Source organism: Jaculus jaculus, chromosome 9 (assembly GCF_020740685.1).
Source record: "Jaculus jaculus isolate mJacJac1 chromosome 9, mJacJac1.mat.Y.cur, whole genome shotgun sequence".
NCBI lineage: Eukaryota > Metazoa > Chordata > Mammalia > Rodentia > Dipodidae > Jaculus > Jaculus jaculus.
The window spans coordinates 122,964,952-122,990,545 of record NC_059110.1 but is presented as its reverse complement, the minus strand read 5'-3'; the positions used below and the strand labels follow the sequence as shown (position 1 = coordinate 122,990,545).

The 25,594-nt window shown below is 43.5% G+C and overlaps 1 protein-coding gene across 2 annotated transcripts in view; it reads right to left on the bottom strand.

Annotated features, from left to right (window-relative positions):
• Acox1 (acyl-CoA oxidase 1) overlaps positions 1 to 25,588 on the bottom strand; it is a 38,473-nt gene extending 12,885 nt beyond the window's left edge. Inside the window, exons 1-4 of one of the 2 annotated variants that reach the window (XM_004655198.3) lie at positions 25,348 to 25,588; positions 25,011 to 25,170; positions 14,746 to 14,906; positions 1,118 to 1,225 (exon numbers count right to left, since the gene is read on the bottom strand). In XM_004655198.3, coding sequence (XP_004655255.1) covers positions 1,118 to 1,225; positions 14,746 to 14,906; positions 25,011 to 25,170; positions 25,348 to 25,456 — 538 coding nt within the window. In that variant the 5' untranslated portion in view covers positions 25,457 to 25,588. Of the gene's footprint in view, positions 1 to 1,117; positions 1,226 to 3,473; positions 3,635 to 14,745; positions 14,907 to 25,010; positions 25,171 to 25,347 lie in introns of both variants that reach the window. The other variant, XM_004655199.2, reaches the window with a different exon arrangement.
• Positions 25,589 to 25,594: the final 6 nt, after the last annotated feature.

Here is a 25,594-nt window from a genome sequence, read left to right as displayed (position 1 = left end):
CTGGGTCCTTTGGCTTAGCAGGCAAGCACCTTAACCACTAAGCCATCTCTAGCCCATATGGGAATGTTTTGATGAAAAACTAAGAAGTGACTGGCTAATCTATTAAAGGTTCTTGTTTACAAAGCCTGTCAACCCAGGTTCAATTCCCTAGTACCCAGGAAAAGCCAGGTGCACAAAGTGGCACATGTACCTGGAATTTGTTTGCAGTGGCAAAGGCCCTGGTATATCCATTCCCTCTTTCATTCTCTCTCTCTGCTCTTGCAAATAAATGATAATTAAAACTATCTCAAAAGAAAAACAAAGTGATAACAGAAATGCACAGGAGGCACAGGAGTGATTAGATGAAAAAGTAAGAAAGCCGTGTGAAAGAGCACTGTTGCTATGCTCTTTATGTGTAAGTACATACAACATGTACCTTAACATGTAGGGCTCCTTTCTTGTTTCAAAATGGTATTCTCACATAATATCTGCATTTTAAGTATAACCTCATAAGAAATCTTCAAAACAGGGCTGGAGAGATGGCTTAGCAGTTAAGGCGCTTGCCTGCAAAGCCAAAGGACCTCGGTTTGATTCCCCAGGATCCACATAAGCCAGAAACACAAAGTGGCACATGCACCTGGAGTTCGTTTGCAGTGGCTGGAGGTCCTGACACACCCATTCTTTCTTTCTTTCTCTCTCTCTCTCTCTCACACACACACACTGCCTCTTTCCCTCTCTCAAATAAATTTAAAAAAATATTAAAAAAGCCAGGCATGGTGATGCACACCTTTAGTCCCAGCACTTTGGGAGGCAGAGGAAGGAGGATCACTATGCGTTCTCGAGGCCAGTCTGGCACTACAGAGTGAGTTCCAGGTCAGCCTAGGATAGAGGGAGATCCTACCTCAAAATAAAAATGAAAAGAAAACAGGCTGAGGAGATGGCTCAGCAGTTAGAAGTGCTTACTTGTAAAACCTGATGGCCTAGTCTGATTTCCCAAACCCATGGGGTTTGCCTGCAGTGGAAAAGAAGCCCTGGTATGTCCATATTCACTCACTCATTACCTCACACATTCTCTCTCTTTTTTAACGGAATAAAAAAAAATTATTTTAATCCAATAAATGTTAAAAAGTTTACTTACGCCCACCAGGCCACCACTTAATGGAGGTCACAGTAGGACTGTTGATGATGAACTCTTGGGTTTTAGGGTCATATGTGGCAGTAGTTTCCAAGCCTCGGAGGTGAGTTCCTAAGAAAAGAAAATTTCCTGCCTAGTTTTTTAAGTTCAAGCATTTCAAAGGAAACCAAAATCTAATGACACATTTGCAGATGAGCTATACATGGTTGGTAATCAAGGTACTCAATTTCCTATGCTACTGGAAGTTTCCCATAAACTGAAAACAAAGGGCCATGCATTTTTCATTTCTACAGCTGACCCAGTGAATTTGTAATAATCATTTAGGTCAGCAATGGCAACTTGGAATTGTATTTTCCTAAGATCATGACTCAGAAGTTACTGTCCATCAAAACCATCTGGAAGTTTCAAGTGCCAATTTCAAATCAGATGATGGTGTTCACCACAAAATTCAACAACTTGGAGTTCTGTTAGTGATAAGAATAAGGTAAAACATGGTAGGAAGAGACTTTAGCTGGATATCTTGCAAATTTATTTAAGAATGACTGCTAAAAATTAACAATTTGAAAAAGGCTTAATCATTATGAAGAAAAAAATGAGTTCTTGTAATTTTTCCAGAGGTCTAATAATGTCCATGTTCCAGTGAAGCTTTCCAAAGGCAGGCCTGGCTTAGTCCTGCCTGGCTCAGGAGTGAGATGACAAGCTTCTCCCAGTACCATGTATTTCCTGGAGCTAGGTGGAGACACCTGCTTAAGTCCTAGTACAGTTATACAATTCTTTCGTAAATTAATAGAAAAATGTTCTTGGTGACATTCTAACAAGAATATACTGAAGTAAATGCTGATGACCTTTCGCCAAGTGATTCTGATACCACTAACCTTCACTGAGTACTCCTAAAACATCTAGAAACTTCCAAGTGGAGTACCAAAAATGGACAGTGTATGTGTATGACCACAGCCTCCTGAGTGGGAGTCAAGAAACCAGGAATTTGGTAAATTCCTTTCAAAGAAGCTTTTGCAGGGCCAAAAAAAGAAAAAGCACATTAAACATAACTGGTTAAGAACACAATGTTTCCAAATGCGCAGTGGAACTGAAGAGCACCCCACCTTGCATCAGGTGGAAAGCGTGTAGAACAGAGGCCAGCACTAATGGGTACCTATACAGAATTAAAGAGCAGGAACGTGTGCCCACTACTACTCCTGGGTCCTCAAAGCAGGAAAAAAGCAGGCAGAGAGTCTGAGGATTGCTCAGTGGTTACAGATGCTTGCTTATAAAGAAAGCCTTGTTGGCCTAGGTTTAATTCCCCAGCTACCCATGTAAAAGCTGGATGCAAAAACTGGTGCAAGCATCTGACACTCCATTTGCAGTGGCAAGAACCCTGGCATGCATGCATGTACACACATACACACACGGAGAGATAAATAATTAACAATATTTTTTACAAAACAGGCAGAAGTAAATGGATGGTACACAGGCATCAGTTCAGAACAGATGATACAAGGACTACCACTCCAGCACATCTATGTTCATGAGGGCAGATAAAGGTGGCAGAGAAAAGAAAGGTACTAGAGTCTGAAACCAGCTGCCAAGAAATACAGCCAAGCCACCTTCAGAATGCTTCTACATTTACTGCATGAAGGTTCAGATCGCTTCAAGGCATAAAATGCAGCACATTCTGATTACAAGAAGCTACCCGTGTCCTTCAAGCATGTCAAAGAGCACACATACCATTGCTGTGTATTTCTTCTGACACTGGCCAAGCACAGTGGGAAGCCAGCAGATCAGACAAGAACATATGAGGTAGATGGGCTCAGCATCTATGAATACAACTTTGACACCACTCAACTAACCTTGAAAATCTACTTGTTGGCTGGGCGTGGTGGTGCACGCCTTTAATCTCAGCACTTGGGAGACAGTGGTAGGAGGATCACCATGAGTTTGAGGCCACCTTGAGACTACATAGTGAATTCCAGGTCAGCCTGAGCTAGAGTGAAACCCTACTGCAAAACAAAAACAAATCTATTTGTTAATAAGGCCTGACAGGTCAGGCTTGACCTGTTGAAGGATTATGAACATCATGGTGATTCCCCCTCACCACTTGACTTGTTAGTAAGGCCTGCCTGTGTGCCTGATCTTCTGGAAGAAGAGCATACACAGAACAACTGTAGCAAATCACTGTGGTCACAACATCATTTGTGACTCCCACTCTCCACGTCTATGTCCCTTGTGCTGCGATCTGCACAAGGTGCTCATGAAATAGACAAGTAACCTGACACGCTGTCACTAACACGTGATGAGCACTCCATACATGTCCAGCTGGCAGGGGCCCACCCACCCACAAGGTAGACTGAATACACTGTACCATGACCCATCTCTGTCTGGGCATAAGTGCCAGTGATCTCCAAATTCCAGGCCGGCATGAAGAAGCGCTCCTGCTGCTCTGCGGTGGCCTGGTGAAGCAAGGTGGGCAGGAACATGCCCAAGTGAAGATCCAAAGGTTCAGGCCGCCCTCGGTGCACAAAGCTTCCGAGCAACACCCAGGGCAGGCATTGGAGAGAAGTGTCATCAGGTGGGAGAGAATCAGCAAGGTCAACAGACAGAGCAGAGGAAGGAGAAAAAAAAACACCTTGTTAAGTACGAATCAGTTATGTGCAGTCCATGAGGATGGGAGCACTGTTCCTTTCCATGTTACTTTATTATCCACAGCAACCTCACCTTCCTTACACTGGCAGGGTGAGGTAGGGACCAGCTACCGGGCTGCAAGGCCCGAGCCCATGCAGCACAAATCAAGGTGTACAAGGCAGGACACTGGCTGGAACCTAAAAAACCCAAGTGATACCTTTGAAAAGGCTGCAGAGAATGGAGCACCGAAGGGGAGCCAAGCGCTACTCAGATGGAAAGGAAACGAGAACACAGCAGTTCTCTTGAGTGACAATAGGAAACTCTGCATAAGGGTCTTCCTCCATGCAAATTTGGTAATGCTGCTAGACTGGAATAGTTTGTGTGTCCACATTAGTGCAGCTGGCTTCTACTCCTCACAGCATGGTCATTTCACTCAAGGTTATCATGCCAAGTGTCCCTTCAGGCTGGACTGAAACAAAGTAATACAGAAACTGACAGTGCTCTTCATCCTAGAACTTCAGAAATTAAGAAGATGTGCAATTTCTAGAGAAGGCCATAATAATTACAAATTACAGATTTGTGCATAACAAATTATTATTCGATTTAATAATCTTAGAAGTGAGCCTAAACAACCTTTCAGCTTTTCAACCTCTCAGACTGTTTATGATGTCTAAAGCAGGAAGCCGAGTGCTGGCAAGGGCAGCTTGCAGCTCTCCAATCAGGTGCTAAGCCTGTGGTTACCAAGCGCACAGCCGCAGCCAATCCCTCAGCTTACACAGAAGGGGAGGCTGAGATGGCGTGGGTGCCCTGCTATGCCAAAACAACGGCAAACAAAATGGCACAGTGGCGCATGCCTTTAATCCAGCACTCGGGGACGCAGAGGTAGGAGGATCATCGTGAGTTTGAGGTTACCCTGAGACTACACAGTGAATTCCAGGCTGGCCTGAGCTAGAATGAGACCCTACCTCGAAAAATAAATAAAATAAAATAAAATAAAATAAAATAAAATAAAATAAAATAAAATAAAATAAAATATAATGGCAAACAAGGACCAGGACCTTGTCACCTAACCCTGTCTTTCAGTTGGGGAACTAATTACACACAGGCAACACGGGCTGAGAGCAAGCCTTTTTAAAACCCCAGGGCTGGGCTGGAGAGATGGCTTAGCGGTTAAATGCTTGCCTGTGAAGCCTAAGGACCCCAGTTCGAGGCTCGGTTCCCCAGGTCCACGTTAGCCAGATGCCCAAGGGGGCGCACACATCTGGAGTTCGTTTGCAGAGGCTGGAAGCCCTGGCGCGCCCATTCTCTCTCTCTCCCTCTATCTGTCCTTCTCTCTGTGTCTGTTGCTCTCAAATTAAAAAAAACAAACAAACCAGGGCTGTCCTTGGAAGCATCAGTGGAAATCCACAAGACCTTACCACTGGCAAAAAGCAGGTGAAGGGCTCATAGCCCCCTGACACTACTTTGTAATTTCCTATGGGTACACAATCATTTCAAACAAAAGTTTTAATTTAGAAATCTATTTGTAGGATCTGGCCACCATGCTGCACACCTGCAACTGGAAGATGAGGCAGGAGGATTTGAAGTTCAAGACCAGTCTGGATACAGGGGCGCCTATGCACGTGCATGCACGCACGCACGCACATACATACACACACACACACACACACACACACAAAACCACCAACCCAACAAACTAAACAAAACACATTCATGATATGGTGCCCTTTTCACTCATGAACAGGAATGTCAGCTCCTTCAGCTTTTAAAAGACTGGGGCTGAGGTTCAATCCCCCAGGACCCACGTTAGCCAGATGCACAAGGGGGCGCACTGGAGTTCGTTTGCAGTGGCTGGAGGCCCTGGCGTGCCCATTCTCTCTCTCTCTCTCCCTTCCGCCCTCCCTCAAACACACAGCAATTCTCCTACCTCTGCCTCCCAAGTGCTGAGATTAAATGTGTGCCACCACACCTAGCGCTTTTATTTTTTAATTTTACTTGGGTTATTTTTGTTATTTTCTTTAAACCCAGGGCCTCATGTACAAGTTTGAGGTTTTATTTGGTTTTGGTGCACAGAATTGTGATGAATCCCAAGGGGAAGTGTTCTCATAGAGATACTGCCCCTAGCCCCAGCCTTTCTTTAAATATTTATTTATTTATGTTTATTATTTAGTTGACAGAGTTCAAGGCCAGCCTGAGACTATATATTGAATTCCAGGTCAGCTTGGGATACAGAAAGACCGTGCCTTGAAAAAAACATAAAATAAACAAAAAAATGTACGATGCTTGTGTTATATCTCAGAGGATTTAGCCTACTCAAGGCCCTTGTTTTATTTTTTTGAGGTAGGGTTCCATAAAATACTCTTAGCCAGGTGTGGTGACACACGCATTTAATCCCAGCAGTCTGGAGGCAGAGGTAGGAGAGTCACTGTGAGTTGAGGCCACTCTGAGACTACATAGTGAATTTCAGGTTAGCATGAGCTAGAGTGAGACCCTACCTTGAAAAACCAAAACAAAAAAACTCTTAACAAGGCAGGGTGACCCCTATAATCAGAGACTGTTTTGAGATCAAAGAATATTTGGACAGAAAAATATCTCTTGCAAATAAAATAAGGATTATTCATACAAGTGGATGCAATTTTGAAATATTACCAGAAAGTGACAGCATGCTTTACTTAAAAAGTATTTGTTGTGAAAAGCTGATCATAATGATTATATCTTACTTTTAAGTAATTTATTGTACAATCATAAAGTACCAGCATTAAATTTGGCAAAGTACTAAAGTTAGTTCATTTGAAAGCATACCATTGAAAGGGTCTCCCCAGTTTCTCTTTCCGTAAGCTACAAGGCTGGACAGGCTAGCAACTAACACCAGGGGAAAATGATTTATTAACAACATATGAGGAAGGAAAATAGGTAATACATCTCTGTGCACAGCACCATTATAACCCTAGGAACCAACAACAAAACACCAGAAATAAATGCCATTTTTTACATGTAGATTTTTGGTTTTGTGGTGTTGGGGATTGAACCTGGAGCCTTGAGCTCTCTAGGAGAGAGCACTTTGCCACTGAGCCACATTCCCAGTTAAACCATCAATGAACTGAGAAATGCTGTTGACTAGCAGGAAAAAAGTTAATTATATTCCCACCAATTCAGATCAATCACATAGAAACCTCAGTAGGTTAAAGATAATTTACAGAAACAAAATACTTCTAATTTGTTTTGTAATTCAGCCCAGGAATTAAAGATTTAGAAAATCTGTCTCAAACAGATACCCCTGCCCAACAACAACAAAAAGTCAACTGAGGACATGGCCCAGTGGAAGAGCACTTGCATAACATGCACAGAGCTCTGGGTTCAATCCCTAGTACCACAGAATGTGTGATAAATAAATATTTGAAACAAATTCTGTAAAACACTCATCTCCGAGAATGATAGTCTAGGGCTTTAACCCAAATACTATTGGAATTGGAGCTTTTTAAAACAGGGATTCATGTGGCCCAGGACGGCTTTGAACTTGTCATATAGAGGAGGCTGGCCCTTGAACTTCTGATCCTCCTGCTGCTACATCCTAAGAGCTTGGATAACAAGCATGTGCCACCATACCTGGATTATAAGCCCAGAGAAGGAAAAGAATATTTTTAAAGCCGGGCACAGTGGCACACACCTTTCATCCCAGCACCCGGGAGGCAGATGCAGGAGGATTGCCATGAGATCTAGGCCACCCTAAGACTACATAGTGAATTCCAGGTCAGCTTGGGCTAGAGTGAGACCCTACCTCGAAAAACCAATAAATAAATAAATACTTTATATAAGTGTATGTTTGAAGGTGGTGGAGACTGACTCTGAGCTTCCTGCAGGCTAGCCAACTGCTGTACCACAAAAGTACACCCCTAGCTCAAAACTATAGGACTTTAAATTTATTTGTTTGAGAGAAAAAGGGAGACAGAGATTAAAAGTCGGTTTGTGAGGGCTTCTTGCCCTCACAAGCAAACTCCAGACACATGTCCCACTCTGTGCATCTGGCTTTATGTGGGTGCTGGGTAACTAAACCCGGGCCAGCAGGCTTTCCAAGCAAGTTCCTTTAATCACTGGGCCATCTCCCCAGTCCCAAGATACAGCTAGTCCTTCCTTCCTTCCTTCCCTCCCTCCCTCCCTCCCTCCCTCCCTCCCTCCCTCCCTCCCTCCCTTCCTTCCTTCCTTCCTTCCTCTCTCCCTCCCTCCCTTCCTCTCTTTCTTTCATTCATTTATAATTTATTATTCATTTTATTTACTTGAGAGGAGAAAATGAAAAATGGGCACATCAGGGCCTCTGGTCATTGCAAATGAATTCCAGATGCATGCATCACCTTGTGCATCTGGCTTTATGTGGGTACTGGGGAATCAAACCTGGGACCTTCGGCTTTTGCCAGCAATGCCAAAATATGGTTCTTAGAAGTTTATATTTGGGCTGGGAAGATGGCTCAGCAATTAGAGGTGCTTGCTTACAAAGCCTGCCAGCCCTGGTTTGACTCTCTGGTACCCATGTAAAGCCAGATGCACAAAGTTATACAAATGTCTGGAGTTCATTTTCAGCAGCAAGAGGTCTTGGCATGCTTACATACTCTCTCTCCCTCAAGTACATAATAACATTTTAATATTTTAACTTTGTTTTTGAGGAGACAATGGGGACACCAGAACCTCTTGCCACAGTATATGAACTCCCAGATGCATATGCTGCTCCATGCATCTGGATTTACATAGGCACTGGGGAATTAAACCTAGACTGGCAGGCTTACAAGCAAGTGCCATAAACCACTAAGCTACCTTCCCAGCCCTAAATAAAAATATTATAAGAGGGCTGGAGAGAAGGCTTAGCAGTTAAGGTGCTTGCCTGCAAAGCCTAAGGACTTGCTGAGCTCGCCATGCCATGTCCCACATAAGCCAGACACAGAGTGACATAAGGTGCAAGGTCACACACCTGCACAAAGGGGTGCAAGCATCTGGAGTTCAACTGTAGTGGATGGAAGCCCTGGTGTACCAATTTTCTCTCTCTCTTTCATTAGAAAAAGGCAGTCTGTTTGGGACAATGGAACACTCAGGAGCCATAGATTGTTGCTAGAAAAATTTCAGTGCCAAGGATGGGATACCTTCCAGTGTTGGTCAGGGAGGTCCCTGATGCCCCCAAAACACTATAGGCCATTGCCAAGGCCCTTGGTTTCCCACCAGAAATAGATGGCGAGCCCCTATTGCGGAAGACTCCGCATACTTGGGCTGCAAGGCCACTGAGAAAACTTGCTGGAACTGAGCTGATAACCTCCTCCATTTAGACCAGCTGACAGAAAGGTGATAAAAGCCATTCTGCATGCAGTTCAATGGGAGAGAGAAAACACCAATGAAGATACTCAACAGTGGACACTACATGCCTTATATTTGGCCAGCCAGGCCAAATGAGCCAAGGGGTGCAATAGTGGCACATGGTGGAAACCAACTGCCCTCTAATTGGACTGGAGGCCCACTCCATGGGAGGGAATAAATCCCTGATACTGAAAACTTAAGACAGGGGTAGTCATGAGCCCTAGGGGTGTAACATCTGCTGCTGTCTGGCTAAATGTATATACTATGCTTATCAAACTGCCCAGTAAGCACTTCTCTTAATGTTCATACCGTTACATTAATGCTACTCTCACTTTTGGTAAAGAATCTTCTCTTTTCAGATGGCAGTGACCTTGGGATGACTCAGAAGGCATCCTGGTGCTAGAAAGAAGTGACAGGAGTATTCAGCACTGCAATATCTCTATCACACCTTCCAAGGCTCAGGGTCTGTTGTGGAAGAGGTAGCGCAAAGAATGTAAGAGCCAAAGGAAGGGTAGGACTCCTTACAACATGATCGTCCAGACACAAAATGGCCTGGATATCCATGACCTCACAGTGCCTGACACTATCTACACAAGACCATCATAACAGGAGGAAAAGATCATGACATCAAAATAAAAGAGAGGCTGATTGAAAGGGGGAGGGAATGTGATGGAGAATGGAGTTTCAAAGAGGAAAGTAGGGGGATGGAGGGAATTACCATGGGATATTTTTTATAATCATAGAAGTTGTTAATTTTTTAAAAAAGGCAGTCTGTTGGGATGGCCTAAAGATAGATATATATATAAATAAATAAATAAATAAATAAATATATATATATATATATACACACACAAAATATAAGAAAAAATTTTATATTATTGGCAATAATGGTGAAGAGAGCTTTGGATGTGGCTCAGTAGCACAGCACTTGCCTAGCATATATGAGGCCTGGGTTTTATTCTAGTCTTGAAAAGGAAATAGTGGTGAGAAAATTAAGAATATCCCAAATATTCAGGAAGTATAGCTCATGGTAGTCCAACTGGAAGACCATGGTGGCGGGGAAAGAAGTATAAAAAACTATCTAGCATAGGTAAATGGCAATGAGGGAAAGATTAATGACTTAAAAATTGAGTTCACTACCTGTCTTTCAAATTTTGTAGGAAGAAAGGTACTTGTTGCAGTCAGGTTCACACTGCTGGCAGAAATCACCTGACCAAGGGCAGCTTGTAGAAAAAAAGAAAAAAAGGCTTGCAGTCTTGAGGGGAAGCTCCATGATGGTAGGAGAAAATGATGGCATGAGCAGAGGGTGTATATCACCCCTTGGCCAACATAAAGTGGACAATAGCAACAAGAGAATGTGCAAAGCACTGGCAAGGGGAAACTGCCTATAACGCCCATAAGCCCACCCCCAAAAATACTCTGCCTCCAGGAGTCATTAATTCCCAAATCTCCATCAGCTAGCATTCAGAACACTTAAGTTTATGGGGGAGACCTGAATCAAACCATCCCATTCTGCCCCTGGCCCCCATAAACTGATAACCATACATGATGCAAAATGCAATGCATTCACCCAACTTTAAAAGTCCCCCTAGTTTGCAATCAATCCCAATGATGTTCAAACATTCCCATAGTCTAAGGTCTTTTAACTGAGCCATAATACCAAAAAATTCCCCCCCCCGAAACCCATAATGGCACAGAATAAACACTCACACTGCAAAAGATGGCATTGGGCATAGCAAAGAAATAATCAGGCAATACAAGCTTTAAATAGGGCAAACATCAAACTCTGTAGCTCCAAGTCCAACAACTCTAGTCAATGACAAGTCTCCAAGTCTGACAATTCTAACCACTGACAATTCTCTGGAGTTCCAACTCCACCCCTCCAGCTAGGCTACTCACAATCCTGGAAAACTTCATCTGGGGCCAGCAGCTTTCCTTAGCAGCAATATTGTGGTCCCAGTATCTCCACTAGGTCTCCACTGCAACCCATGGTTCATCCTCACGGCTCCATTGGGTCTCCATGCAGGAATCCAGAAACCTGCTTCACACTGCTCATGGCTATTTCCAAAACACAAGACCACGCTGCAAGCTCAATGACTCTCTCTTTCCTGGATTTCTTATGTTCCATAATGCCAGGTGGGGTGCCAATTTGTTAATCCAGAAGGGAATAAATCAGACTTTGAAGAACAGGACACTCCTTGAGCACTTAGGTCCTTTTAAAAGACTGCATTCTTTCTGTTGTCCCAGTACAGGTCAGCTGGCCCACTCTCAATGGTTATAGTCTCTCAATTGCAGCTGAACAGGCAGCAGTTTTGGCCTAAAGATTTCTTTCTGTGCCATATCCTTCTGCTCACATCAGTCTGTTTCTACGCAAAGCAACCCTGCCCAAATTCTCAGGACACAATTATAACAGCAGGCCTCTCACACAAACTGCTTCTAGTCCAGTCCAAGCAAAGCTCTTTCTCACCCTCACAAGCCAAACCTCACAGCCCATAGTTCTTACTTGCATTCAGGTCTTTCAACTCTGACCAGAATAGTCCATCAGGCTGTGCTTACAGCACTGCAAGGCATCTCTTAGGCCAAGATTTCAAATCCTTCCACATTCCTCTTGAAAATCAGCTCCAAAAGGCCAAAGCCACACAGTTAGGTGTCTAGTAGCAAATGACACCACTCCTCGGTCCCAACATTAGTGTTGCAATCAGATTTGCATTACTGGCAGAAATCACCCGACGGAGATCAGCTTGTGGGAAAAAAACAAGGGGGTTATTTTGGCTTACAGACCTAAGAAGCTCCATGATGGCAGGGAAAACGACGACATGAGCAGAGGGTGGACAACACCCCCTGGCCAACATAAGGTAGACAACAGCAACAGGAGAGTGTGCCAAGCATTGGCGTGGGGAAACTGACTATAACACTCATAAGCCCACCCCCCAAAAAACACTGCCTCCAGGAGGCGTTAATTCCTAAATCTCCATCAGCTAGGAACTTAGCACTCAGAACACCTAAGTTTATGGGGGACACCTGAATCAAATCACCACAGTATTTTATTTCATGTTTAAGTATCAGTGAAAGGAATGTACAAAGATACTACGTCATCTTCTAAGATAGTAACTGTATCATATGAGCTCTATATTACTAAGCAAAAATACAGAAAAGTAGCATTAAACACAGTATGAAGAGTCCCTGTGAAGAGCAGGCCAGTCAGCCGCTCTGTGACGTAAAGAAGTGTGTGGCCAGAAGGGCTGAAGCGACGGCTTGGGGGATACAGAACTTGCCATACAAGAGTGAGCACCTGAGCTCGGATCCTGAGAACTGATACAAATACAGACAGCTGAAGTTGTTTTCTGACCTCCATGAATATGTGACACATGCCGTGACTCACATGCCTGCACACAGTACAAAAAGAAAAGGGAAAACAAAAAAATAGTGGCCACATTAAAACAGGACCAGTTCCTAATCTGTTCCTTCAACCCCAGGACCCCACAGCCTTCCCTGGCTTCTGTGAAAGACTCACAGACCCACAGAACAGTTATGTCAGGGTTTCCTGGTGTGTTTTTAGAGGAGGGAGATGCATGCTAGAGGGACTAGAGGGAAAAGGTGCAGCTGGTGTCAGACACTCTCTTTAGGTGACTGAATTGCCATTTTCTTAATGAGATTTTTTTTTAACCTATTATCATGACAGAAAGTAAACAAACTTGACTAGCTTCCATTCAAACAAGAACACCAGTAAGAACTACACCACTATGCTCTATAGTAAACTAGAAAGATCAAGACAAAATTGGCTCAAATATAAGAGAATATTCCAAATTAGATAAGAAACTATTTGGAAAAAACATTAACAATGAAAGGAGCAACTAGAATTCTGTTCTTAAACAGAACAAGTCCAAGTCTTTCCTTCATTTTTTTCTCTAAATTTTGGGACAAATATGTATTTGGGATGTATTTTATGAAGAGACAGAAGCATTAGGCTAAGGAGAGAGAGAACACTGTTATAGTCTTGGGACATTTCTGATCTTGTCTCCCAGGAAGGATGAATGATTATTAAGACATATAAGTTCCCCAGTGATGAACCCTAAAACAAAACAAAGGTTCTATACCATACAGCTATTTCAAGATGACAGAACAGCCAGGCATGATGGCATGCCTTTAATCCCAGCACTAAGGAGACTGAGGAAGGAGGATCTCCGTGAGTTCAAGGCCACCCTGAGACTACACAGTGAACTCTGGGTCAGCCTAGGCTAGAGTGAGACCCTACCTCAAAGGGAAAAAAAAAGACAAAACACAATGATTCTCACGCATAGGCACATGTAAACACACTCCAGGGAAGGAAGGCTGTGGCGAGAAAGGATGTTCTCTGTCCTCAGGAAACCTTTCATGAGGCTTGCAACTTCAGTACTGGCATCGTGAGACTAAAGTCTTGGTTGTCTGCAGCATAAGAGCATGTTCAGAGCCTGCAGCCCTGGGGACTATGAAACCCATATGCTTCTGCCTCCCAAGTGCCAGATTTCAGGTACATCCACCATACTTACTGTCCTTCTTTTTACACTCCTTCCATTTTGACAGAGATTCAAGGCTGAGTAACATCCAGACCCACTGAGTGTAGCAAACACTTGTAACCCCAGTAGCTGGGAGGCTGAGGCAGGAGGACTGCATGTTCAAGACCAGCCTTGGCTACAGAGTGTCCAGGTATAGCCTGGGCTATATAATAAGACTCAAAAAGGTAAGGCAAAACAAAACCTTAAAACACTCAAACCTGCAAATGGGCCTTGTCTAGGAAAATGATCTATTTCACATTAAGATGACAAACAAAACTTGCTCAAAGTATCCAGGCATACAGACCAATTTTACCAAGAGTTACAGGCAAGGAACAGTCCGAGGGTGGGGGAGATGCCACACAAGCATGAGGACCTGAGTTTGTGTCCCCAAACTCACATAAAGCCAGGCACTATAGCTCCTTATGCCTAGGAAAAGGGAGGTGAAACCTGGAGAACTGCTTGGACGCTCACCAGCCATTTAGCCTGGTGAATTCCACAGTGAACAATGAAAGCCCTTCCTCAAACAAGGCAGAAGTGAGGGCCAACACACAGAAATACCCTCTGACCTCCACACATGTACCATCTCAGACACCCACATGCAAACCATGTACACATACACCCTGCCCCCAAAAGAAGCCACAGATATGTATGAAGAGACTACTGGAGTAAGATGAAGAGAACAACAGGACTTGCTGGTGGGCAATGAAGGAAGAAGACATTTCCCTGCCTTCACCTTGCCCCATTAGAGTAGAGAGGTCTCCCAGATAGCACGGAAGTGTTATAACAATTCTCTGAGGATTTCCAGCAAGCTCTTAATTACAGACCAGCATAACGGGTACTTTGATGCTTGTAAACTCCATCTTTCAAAACTGCTCTGCACCTGTAAAAGGGTATATATGTGGCAATGGTAAAAGGCTTCAAGAAACAGCAGTGAAGGATGCACACAAGCCAGAGCCCTGGACTGATTTCTGGGGAAATGACCCAGGATAAAAAGAGAAGCTGGATTTCAAAGTAACAATTTAAAAATAAAATCCCAAACATATAGCAGCAGGAAAAAAAAAAATCAAATGGCAGGAATCTCTTTTCTTGAATTCCTGAGGTGGGTTAGGGTTACCCATGGACCCTCAGATGTGGACTAACCGTGGCCCATTTCCGTCTGGGCGTAGGTGCCAATTATCTGGAGTTCATTGGACGGGTGCAGCCATTTCTCTTGCTGAGCAGTGGTGCCCTGATTCAGCAAGGTAGGAATAAACATGGAGTAATGGAGGCCCACGGGTTCCACAAAATTGACCAACTGTAGTCTATAGGAGAGAAAAGAAAAGGGTCTCAGCCTTACTCTAGAAACTATATCTTGTCACCCATCCTGACAAACAACCTTGGCCCTGAGAATGAAGCCTGGAGAAGCAAACTCCCACTTCAAATCCATGAAGTGTGTGTTTTGTCATTTTCCTATCTAAAGCCAACAGCAGGATCCCTAATCACCTACCATCAGAATTCCTTTATATTTTCTCTGGTGCTGGGGATAAAACCCAGGACCTCACACATGCTAAGCATGGGTTCTATGACTCAGCCATATTTCCAGTCCCCAGAATTCCCTTGGAACTTCTACACTTCATCCCACACACTTGGTTTTGCTGGTAGTACAGGCTGGTTTGGCTAGGTGGATGTTTAGGTAAGTGTGAGTGGCTTTAGTGTTACTTTGCAGCTGTACCTGTTTTTAGATCAAAAAACTCCACAGGACCTGGAGGGATGGCTTAGTGGTTAAGGTGTTTGCCTGCAAAGCCAAAGGACCCAGGTTTGATTCCCCAGGACCCAAGTTAGCCAGATGCATAAGGGAGCACATGCATCTGGAGTTTGTTTGCAGTGGCTGAAGACCCTGGCGCACCCATTTTCTCTCTCTCTCTCCCTCTTTCTTTGTCAAATAAAAAAGTAAATAAAAATAAAATATTTTAAAAACTCCACAGAACACTTATGCATGGAGTTGTTAACAAAAACTATTAAGAATAATAATTTTGCTTGTTTTGCTTTTCTTTTCCTCTCTCTTTCTAGTTTTTTGAGGTAGGGTCTCACTCTGGCTCAGGCTGACCTAGAATTCACTATGTAGTCTCAAAGTGGCCTTGAACTCATGGCGATCCTCCTACCTCTGCTGGGATTAAAGGCCTGCACCACTATGCCCAGCTTTATTTTTCTTTCTTTATTTTATTTTATTTTTGTTATTTTTATTTATTTATTTGAAAGTGACAAACAGAGAGAGAAAGAGGCAGATGCAGAGTGAGAATGGGCACGCCAGGGCCTCCAAACACTGCAAACGAACTCCAGAAGCGTGCAACCCCTTGTGCATCTGGCTGACGTTGGGTCCTGGGGAATCAAGCCTCAAACCAGGGTCCTTAGGCTTCACAGGCAAGCGCTTAACCACTAAGCCATCTCTCCAGCCCCCCTTTTTGTTGTTGTTATTTTTTAGTTTTCTTTTTCGAGACCACTAACCCAGGCTGATCTGGAACTCGCTATGTAACCCAGGCTGGCCTCAGACTCCTGGCAATCTCTTCTGTCTCAGCCTCCAAAGTGCTACGATCACAGGTGTGATCATGCCCAGCACCAAGGAGACTTTGAACTACTACTTACTAGAGGATCCAAGCACACATTTGTATTTCAGGGCAGAATCACAGGATCTCTGAGTCCTCAAGGTTAGATGGGCAAGTTGGTAATGTGAGCAAGTTAAAAACTCCACTCCCGGGGCTGGAGAGATGGCGCAGCAGTTAAGGCACTTTCCTGAAAAGCCTAAGGATCCAGGTTTGACTCCCCAGTACCCATGTAAAGCCAGATGCACAAGGTAGCACATAGTATCTGGAGTTTGTTTGCTGTGGCTAGAGGGCTTGACAGGCTCAGTCTCTCATAAATAAAAATAATTTTTTAAAAATATATTTAAAAAAATAGTATCTATGAGGCTGGGCATGGCAGTGCATGACTTTAATCCCAGCACTTGGGAGGCAGAGGTAGGAGTACTGTTTTGAGTTCAAGGCCACCCTGAGATTACATAGTAATTCCAGGTCAACCTGGGCTAGAGTAAAACCTTGCCTCGAAAAACAAGACAAACAAACAAACAAACAAACAAACAAACAAACAAACAAACAAAGCATCTATGAAATAGTTGAAATACAAATTGCTCACATAGTCAGCCAGTGTTGGCCATGCTGCCCTATACATTTTCTAGGGGACTATTTTGCATTTTGACAGTGATGACTTCTCCAGTCATGTCTAGGAAGAGGCAACACCACCAGTTTACCTAGGGCTGAGAAAGAAGCAGAGGGTGGACCACAGAAGGAAGGAGTGGACCACCACTCCAAGGAGACCCAAAAACCATCCCACCAAGTTAAAAACTAAAATAAAATAAAAACAGGGTTGGAGAGATGACACATCAGTTAAGGGACTTACCTAAAATGCTGCAAAGCCTAATGACTTGGGTTTGATTCTCTAGTACCCATATAAACCAGGTGCACAAAGTGGTATATGCATCTGGAGTTTGTTTGCTGTGGCTAGAGGCCTGGTACTCCCATTCTCTCTCTCTCTCTCTCCCCCTTACAAATAAATAAATAAAATATATTTAAAAAAAAAAAAAACAACATCAGGGCTGGAGAGATGGCTTAGCTGGTAAGGCACTTGCCTGCAAAGCCTAAGGACCCAGGTTCGATTTTCCAGGTCCCACATAAGCCAGATGCACAAGGTGTTGTATGTATCTGGAGTTCATTTGCAGTGGCTAGATACCCTGACATGCCCATTCTCTTTCTTTCTCCCCCTCTCAAATAAAAATAAATTTAAAAAAAAATCAGGCCACGCATGGTGGCACATGCCTTTAATCCCAACACTTGGGGGGCAGATAGAAGGATAGCCATGAGTTGGAGGCCACCCTAAGACTACATAATGAATTCCAGGTCAGCCGGAGCTACAGTGAGACCCTAGCTCAAAAAACCAAAAGTAACATAAAATAACAAATAAATAAATAAATAATCACCAAATTGGGCATGATGGACACACACCTTTAATCCCAGCACTCAGGTGGCAGAGGTAGGAGGCTCATTACAAGTTCAAGGCTACCCTAAGACTACATAATAAATTCCAGGTCAGCCTGAGCTAGAGTGAGACTATACCTTGAAAAACAAACACAACAACAAAAAGCAGCAGCACAGCATACTTTCCTGTCTTATTTCCTAAACAAACAGTGCACAAGCGATCCTTTATGCTTTACAGAAATAATCCACTTTGAACAATTCTTCACGGATGCTTTCAGAAACTAATACTTCCAAATAACCAAAACAAACTCAAGGATCATTACAGATTGTATGAGGGGAGACTGTGCCTGAGGTCATATATAAAGTGAACACATCCTTTTCCTTAACATAAATGAAAAAATGTTTCCTTAGGGCAGAACCTTGTATGTCACTTGGGGATGTAGCTCATGAGAGTGCTTGCCTAGCATACACAAGACAGTCCGATCAGTTCCCAGCATGACAAAAAAGAAAAGAAAAGAAAAATAGAAAATTACTTTTTAGATGCTAGGAATAAGACTTGCTCAAATATACAAGAGATAACCAAGCCGGGTGTGGTAGTGCATGCCTTTAATCCCAGCGCTCAGGAGGCAGAGGTAGGAGGAGGGCTGTGAGTTTGAGGTCACCCTGAGACTACATAGTGAATTCCAAGTCAGCCTGCAAAACCCTACCTCAAAAACAAACAAACAAAAAAGGGCTAGCCAATATCTAAACAAACAAACAAACAGAGATAAGGGTCCAAATAATAAATAATGAAATGCCTCGTGGCCCTGATTTCTAACATCAATTGTTAATTTAAAACTGATGATGACAGGGGTTGGAGATTTGGCTTAGCAGTTAAGGCACTTGCCTACAAAGACAAAGGACCTCAGTTTGACTCCCCTGGACCCAAGTAAGCCAGATGCACAAGGGGGTGCATGCATCTGGAGTTTGTTTGCAGTGGCTGGAGGTCCTGGCATGCCTATTCTCTCTCTCTACCTGCCTATTTGTCTCTCTCTCGCTCTCTCTCTCTAATAAATAAATAAAAATATTTTAAAACTAATGAGCAGGCTGGAGAGATAGCTTAGTGGTTAAGGGGCTTGCCAGCAACGCCAATAGGACTCAGGTTCAATTCCCCAACATAAAGCCAGATGCACATGGTGCTGCAAGCATCATGGAGTTCATTTGCAGTGGCTAGAGGCCCTTTTGTACCCATACTCTTTCCCTCTCTCTCTCTCTCTCTCTGCCTCTTTCTCTCAAATAAATAAATAACAAAATTTTTTTAAATGATACAGGCTGGAGAGATGGCTTAGCAGTTTAGGCACTTGCCTGCGAAGTTTAAGGACCCGTGTTTGGCTCTCCAGATCTCACAAAAGCCAGATGCAGAAAGGTGAGGTAAGTGCAAGGTTTCATATGCCCACTAGGTGGCGCAAGCACCGGAGTTCAAGTGCATTGTCTGAGGGCTTGGCGTGCCAATTCTCTCTCTAGCTCTCTCTAAAATAAAATTGAAAAAAAATCTTAAAATAAATATCTGATGAGACCAGGGTGGCATGCATTTATAATCTCAGCACTAAGAAAGATACGGCAGGAAGATCTTGAGTTTGAAGACTGAGCTATACTCTGACTCAACTAGTAAATAGGGCTGGACAGTTAGCCTAGTGGTTAAGGAGCTTGCCTGCAAAGTCTAAGCACCCAGGTTTGATTCCCCAGTATGCACATAAACCAGATGCACAAGGTGGTACATGCATGTGGAGTTCGTTTGAAGTGGCTAGAGGCGATTGGCGCACCCATTCTCACTATCTGCCTCTTTCTCTCAAATAAATATTTAAAAATAAATAAACAAACAAACTAATAAATACTCAGGAAGGAAACTGGAGAGAGGAATATAACAGAAGAGGTGAGTGAGCTTCCAAGTACTTAGGTGACTGCCTTTTGCTGAAGCCTGCACCAAAGCCTGATGGGACTCAAGGGTCAAGTGGCACAGCATTCCAAGAACGCCTTTCTTATCTCACTGAAAGCAATGTGTAACACCACACTTCCCATTTCCTTACATGAGTATGTAAAGAGGAAAGGAACATGTAGGAGGTTCTAAGACATAAAAGCGGTAATTTAGGTGCTAAGGATTGTGAACACACAAGGAAGGCACTTATGTCACCATGGGGAAACTGAGAAGGCTGAGTAACTTCTTAAAGTACTCTCAATATTAGGAAATGTCCTTAGGAGGACTGGAGAGATGGCTCAGTGACTAAAGGCATTTGCTTGCAAAGCCACATGGCCTGAGTTAAATTTCCTAGTACCTACATAAAGCCAGACACACAAAGTGGCGCACATATCTGGAGTTCCTTGCAGTAGCTAGAGGCCCTGGCATGCCCATTTCCTCTCTCATTTCTCTTTTTCTCACTGCTTACAAATTTAAAAAAACCACATTTTTAAAAAGAAAAGAGTGCAGCTGAGTGTAGTGGCACATGTCTTTAATCCCAGTACTCAGGAGGCAGAAGTAGGAGGACTGCTGTGAGTTTGAGGCCAGCCTGGGACTACAGAGAATGAATAAAACCAAAATGCATTATATACCTGTGTGGAAATGTCACAATGAAAACTACTGCTATAGATAATTAATGTATGGTAATAAAAGCTTTCTTGGGCTGGAGAGATGGCTTAGCAGTTAAGGTGCTTGCCTGCCAAGCCTAAGAACGCCTGTTCAAAACTCCAGGTCCCAAGTATAGCCAGATGCAAGTGATGCAAGCATGCAATGTCGCACATGTGCACAAGGGGTCACACGTGTCTGGAGTTCTTTCACAGCAGCTGAAAGGCCCTGGCCCGCCCATTCTCTCTCTCAAAAAATAAAATAAAAAAAGCTTCCTGTAAAAAAAAACAAAACCAGCTGGACGTGGTGGCACACGCCTTTAATCCCAGCACTCAGGAGGTAGAGGTAGAAGGATTGCTGTGAGTTCAAGGCCACACTGAGATTACATAGTGAATTCCAAGTCAGCCTGAGCTAGAGTGAGACCCTACCTCAAAAACCCAAAACAAAACAAACAAAAAACCCTGAAATTGAAGCTGGGCGTGGTGGCACTGAAGAAGCTAACACACGAGGACTGCCATGATTCCAAACCAGATGGGGCTTATGGCAAGATCCTGCCTCAGAAAACAAAACAAAGTGCCTATACTTTAATCATGTTTCATTCATCCCTCCTGCAGATGTTTGTCAAAGAATTAGATTTAATTTACTGGGGGGAGGTAAGGTATTTTGGATTAATTTGAGAGCCTTGAGTACACAAAGTATATGTTGTACCACAGCTCCATCCTCACCCAGACCCAAGAAATCAGCTTTGAAAACCTGACACTAATAAAAACACAGATTGGGGCTGGAGGGATGGCTGAGCGAAAGGACCGAGGTTCAATTCACCAGGACCCACGTTAGCTAGATGCACAAGGGGGCACACACATCTGGAGTTTGTTTGCAGTGGCTGGAGGCTCTGGCACACCCATTCTCTCTCTCTCTCTCTCTCCCCCTCTTTCTCTGTCAAATAAAAAAAATTTTTTTTTTAAAACCAGATTGATTCTCATTAGAATTTCAAATTGCTCTTAAGAACACTTCATAGTTTTCTTCTCATAGAGAACAGTCCAGTGAAAAGAACAAGATGGGGCTGGAGAGATGGCTTGGCAGTTAAGGCAAAGCCCAAGGACCAGAGTTCAATTCCCCAGTACCCACATAATGTGAGATGTACTACAAGGTGGTGCATGGGTCTGAAATTTATTTGCAATGGCTAAAGGCCCTGCTGTGCCCATTCTCTCTTTATCTGCCTCTTTTTCTCTTATACATTATATTTATATAATTATTTTATTATAAATAAAATATTAAAAGAAAAAGTAACAAGGAGACCAGGAAGTCATTTCTATCCTCTAAGCAGGAAGTTATCACTGTCACAGGGATTAGAAGGGATAGTTATTTTCCTGCTCAGGTCAAGAAATCCAAAAAATATTTTACTAATATTCAGTTAATTTCAAACTAGACTCAACAGTTTTATTTGATGATAGAGGAGATAAGCATGGTAGTTCTGGCAGTAATCCCCAGCACTCTGGAGGGTGAGGCAGGAGGGTTCTCACAAGTCCAAGGCCAGCCTGGCCTACAGTGCTAGACCTCATCTCAAAAAGAAAAAGAGAAGAAAAAAGCTGGGTGTAGCGGGCACACCTTTAATCCCAGCCCTGTGGAGGCAGAGGTAGGGGGATCACTGTGAGTTTAAGGCCATCCTTAGACTACATAGTTAATTCCAGGCCAGTCTAGGCTAGAGCAAGACTCTACTTCCTCAGAAAAACAAACAAAAGGGTTGAGGAGATGGTACAGCACTTAAGGCAGTTGCCTGCAAAACCTAAAAACTCAGTTCAATTCTCCCGTATCCACATAAGCCAGATGCTCAAAGTGGCACATGCATATGGAGCTCATTTGCAGTGGTTACAGACCCTGATGTGCCCATTCTTATTCATTCTATTTTGAAATAAATAAATAAATATTTTACAAAAAGGAGCAGTAAATGCCTCAAATCCTCATAAATATCACTGTTTCATGCTGGAGAGATGGCTTAGCAACTTGCCTAAAAAGCCTAAGGACCCCGGTTTGAGGCTTGATTCCCCAGGACCCACGTAAGCCAGATACACAAGGTGGCACATGCATCTGGAGTTTGTTTGCAGTGGCTGGAGGCCCTGGCGTGCCCATTCTCTCTCTCCCTCCCTTCCTCCCTCCCTTTCTCTCTCTCCCTCTTTCTGTCACTCGCATATAAATAAATAAATAAATAATAAAAATGTTTTAAAAATATTTTTTAAAGAAGTGTCACTGTTTCATCAATTCTAGCACTCCTCCCTGCCATGTTAGCATTCAGGTAATCCAATGTGTCTCACAGTTAATGGTATTTTTTTCTTGGTGGTACATAAAAAAACATGAGTCACAAACAACAAGCTTCTCACACTGATGGAATTATAATCTGCTAGATGATGACTTGGTGACATATGCATCAGTCCCCTTCTTCAATTGATTTCACATATATCCTAGGAACACTGGAAGCGTGTCAAAGGGCATTAAAGCTTAAATTTATATTTTTTGAAAGGTGAGAGAACAGGGATGGGGGAAAGAATGGGTACACCAGGGCCTCTGGCCTCTGCAAACTCCAGATGCACATACCACCTTGTGCATCTGGCTTTTTGTAGGTACTGGGAAACTGAATCTGGAATCTGGACCGTTAGGCTTTACAAGATAGTGCCTTAACCACTGATCCATCTCTCCAGCCCTTAAGCGTATCTATAATATTTATGTGAAAAATGATGTGCAAAGTGACTGGCTGGCTGGTGTTCATGGTTCTTTAGCCTAATAAAGGACTTTGTTTTAGCTTTCTATGTGACTTCACTCAATTCTGTTAATGATAAACTATGACAGGTTATGAAATGATCTACTCCCAACCTGCTGTGTCTGCATTAAAAAAAAAAAAAAAAAAAAACAGATAAAAGCTGGGCATGGTGGCGCACTCCTTTAATCCCAGCACTCAGGAGGCAGAGGTAGGATCGCTCTGAGTTCGAGGCCACCCTGAAACTACATAATAAATTCCAGGACAGCCTGAGCTAGAGTGAAACCCTACCTCAAAAAATGATAGATTAAATAAATAAATAAATAAATAAAGCCGGACATGGTGGCACACACTTTTAATGCCAGCATTTGGAAGACAGAGGTAGGAGAATCACTGTGAGTTGAAGGCCAGCCTGAGACTACAGTCAATTCCGGGTCAGCCTGGGTTAGAGTGAGACCCTACCTCAAAAAAAAAAAAAAAAAAAAGACAGAGAGGTAGAGAATGGGCGGGCATCTTGACACTGCAAATGAATTCCAGATGCATGTGCCACTTTTTGCATCTGGCTTTACATTGGTATTGGGGAATTGAACCTAGGCTATTAGGCTTTGCAAGCAAGTGCCTTAACTGCTGAGCTATCTTTCCAGACTATTTTTATTTTTTTAATTTTATTTATTTGTTTATATTTGGCTTTTCGAGGTAGAGTCTCACTCTAGCCCAAGTTGACCTGGAATTCCACTCTGTAGTCTCAAGGTGGCCTTGAACTCACAGTAATCCTACTACCTCTGCCTGCCAAGGGCTGGGATTAAAGGCATGAGTCACCACACCCAGCTCAGACCTATTTAAAATTTTTTTTTTTCCGAGGTAGTGTCTCACTCTAGCCCAGGCTGACCTGAAATTCACTATGTAGTCTCAGGGTGGCCTCAAATTCATGGTGATCCTCCTACCTCTACCTCCCGAATGCTGGGATTAAAAGGCATGTGCCACCATGCCTGGCTATTTTTAAATTTTTAATTTTTTTCTTTATTAAGGTGTTGAGGATTTAACCCAGGGCTTCAAGTGTATTAGGTAAGCGCTTTAAGCTACACCTCTGGCCTAAATTGTTATTTTATTTGGTAGGTGCCAGGGACTGAACTCAGTGAACTGTGCATGCTAGGCCATGTCCCTACCATTGAGCTACATCTCTAGGCCCCAAATTTTATCTTTAATGATGAGCATGTTGGAGTTCCTCTAAATGTAGATCTCTAAAGCAGGAGATGCCCAGGAATGCAGCGGAAGAGATGCCACAGAACCTTGTACTAGAATATTTATTAAGGCTAAAGGGGAAAAGTTCCTACTTCTATCCAGTTGAAAACTGAAGTAACAGAAATGAGTGGCCCTACTCTTCCAGCAGTAGGACCAGCACACATTCTCTGCACAACACAGACATAATGAACACCATCACGAGATGCAACAATGCTGGATTCCCAGAGTTCTCAGAATATTTTGTCATTCTGAAGTTTGATGTTTGTTTGTTTGTTGAGTAACGCTTCCATCATTTTAAACTTGAGGCCCACACTATTAAATAAAAATATAATCTCCTATTGCTCCAAAATACTTAAAACATCTGATCTTTCATCTGAAAATTCCAAATCCAGAAAATCAGCAGACTATGTTTTTCCCCTTCAGTGCTGAAAATCGATCCCAGGGCCTTGCTAAGCAAGCTCTCTACCACTGAACCACACCCCTGGCAGTCAGACTCCTTACAAAACACAAGCTCCTTTTACATGTAAACCACACTGAAATGCCTGAAACAGAGTTTTCTAAGTAAGATTCTTGAGCCTGAGTTTTTGTGAATGAAACTCCAGCACTTCCCTCCATTAGCATTCTGTAAATAAGCCATCCCATTAACACACATGCAAAGACAATCACATTGTTTTCCACGTATAAAACGTTAAAAATGAACCTGAGAATTTGGGCCTTTAAACACACACGATTACAAAAGAGCTCCAGGGAGGGCAGCTGTGACGTCTGGGCTTACACTACTTATACTACGCTAAGGCATACCTACTTTTTAAACCACATGATTTCATCAGGGTCCGAGATGCCAAAGTCTCTCATCTTCTTCACCATGGTGGCACTCTTCTTGACAGCCACTTCGTAACGCTGGCTGCGAGTAAGGAAGTTATAATCCTCATGCTGGAAATCTGGGTCGTTGAGAATCAAGTTTTCTGCAAGGGAATTAAAGGACATCAAGAGAAACAGACTTCACCCTCCTTGAATCACACCCCTTGCCGCGGGGACGCCCGTCGAAGTCGGGGTGCGGATGGGGTCCTCCTAAGCCTCGTCACTGCGACCCGGGACTCCCCGTCCCGTAGAGAAGAGGCTTGGCCCTCCGCCCTCCTCACCGATCTCTCGGCGACGCCGGGTGTTCTCGGGGCTGCCATCCAAGATATGTGTGATCAACTCCGGGTTGAACGTGGCGGAGGCCCGCTCCTTGCGCAGGTCGGGGTTCATGGTGTCTGCTAGTGTCAGCGGCGGAGGAAGGAGCGGCAGAGGCGGTGGCGACAGGTGTCCGTAGCTCCACAGCGACCCCGGGCCCTAAGAGCAGTCCCGGGACAGCGCGAGTCCCCGCCCCGCCGGCTCGGGCACGCC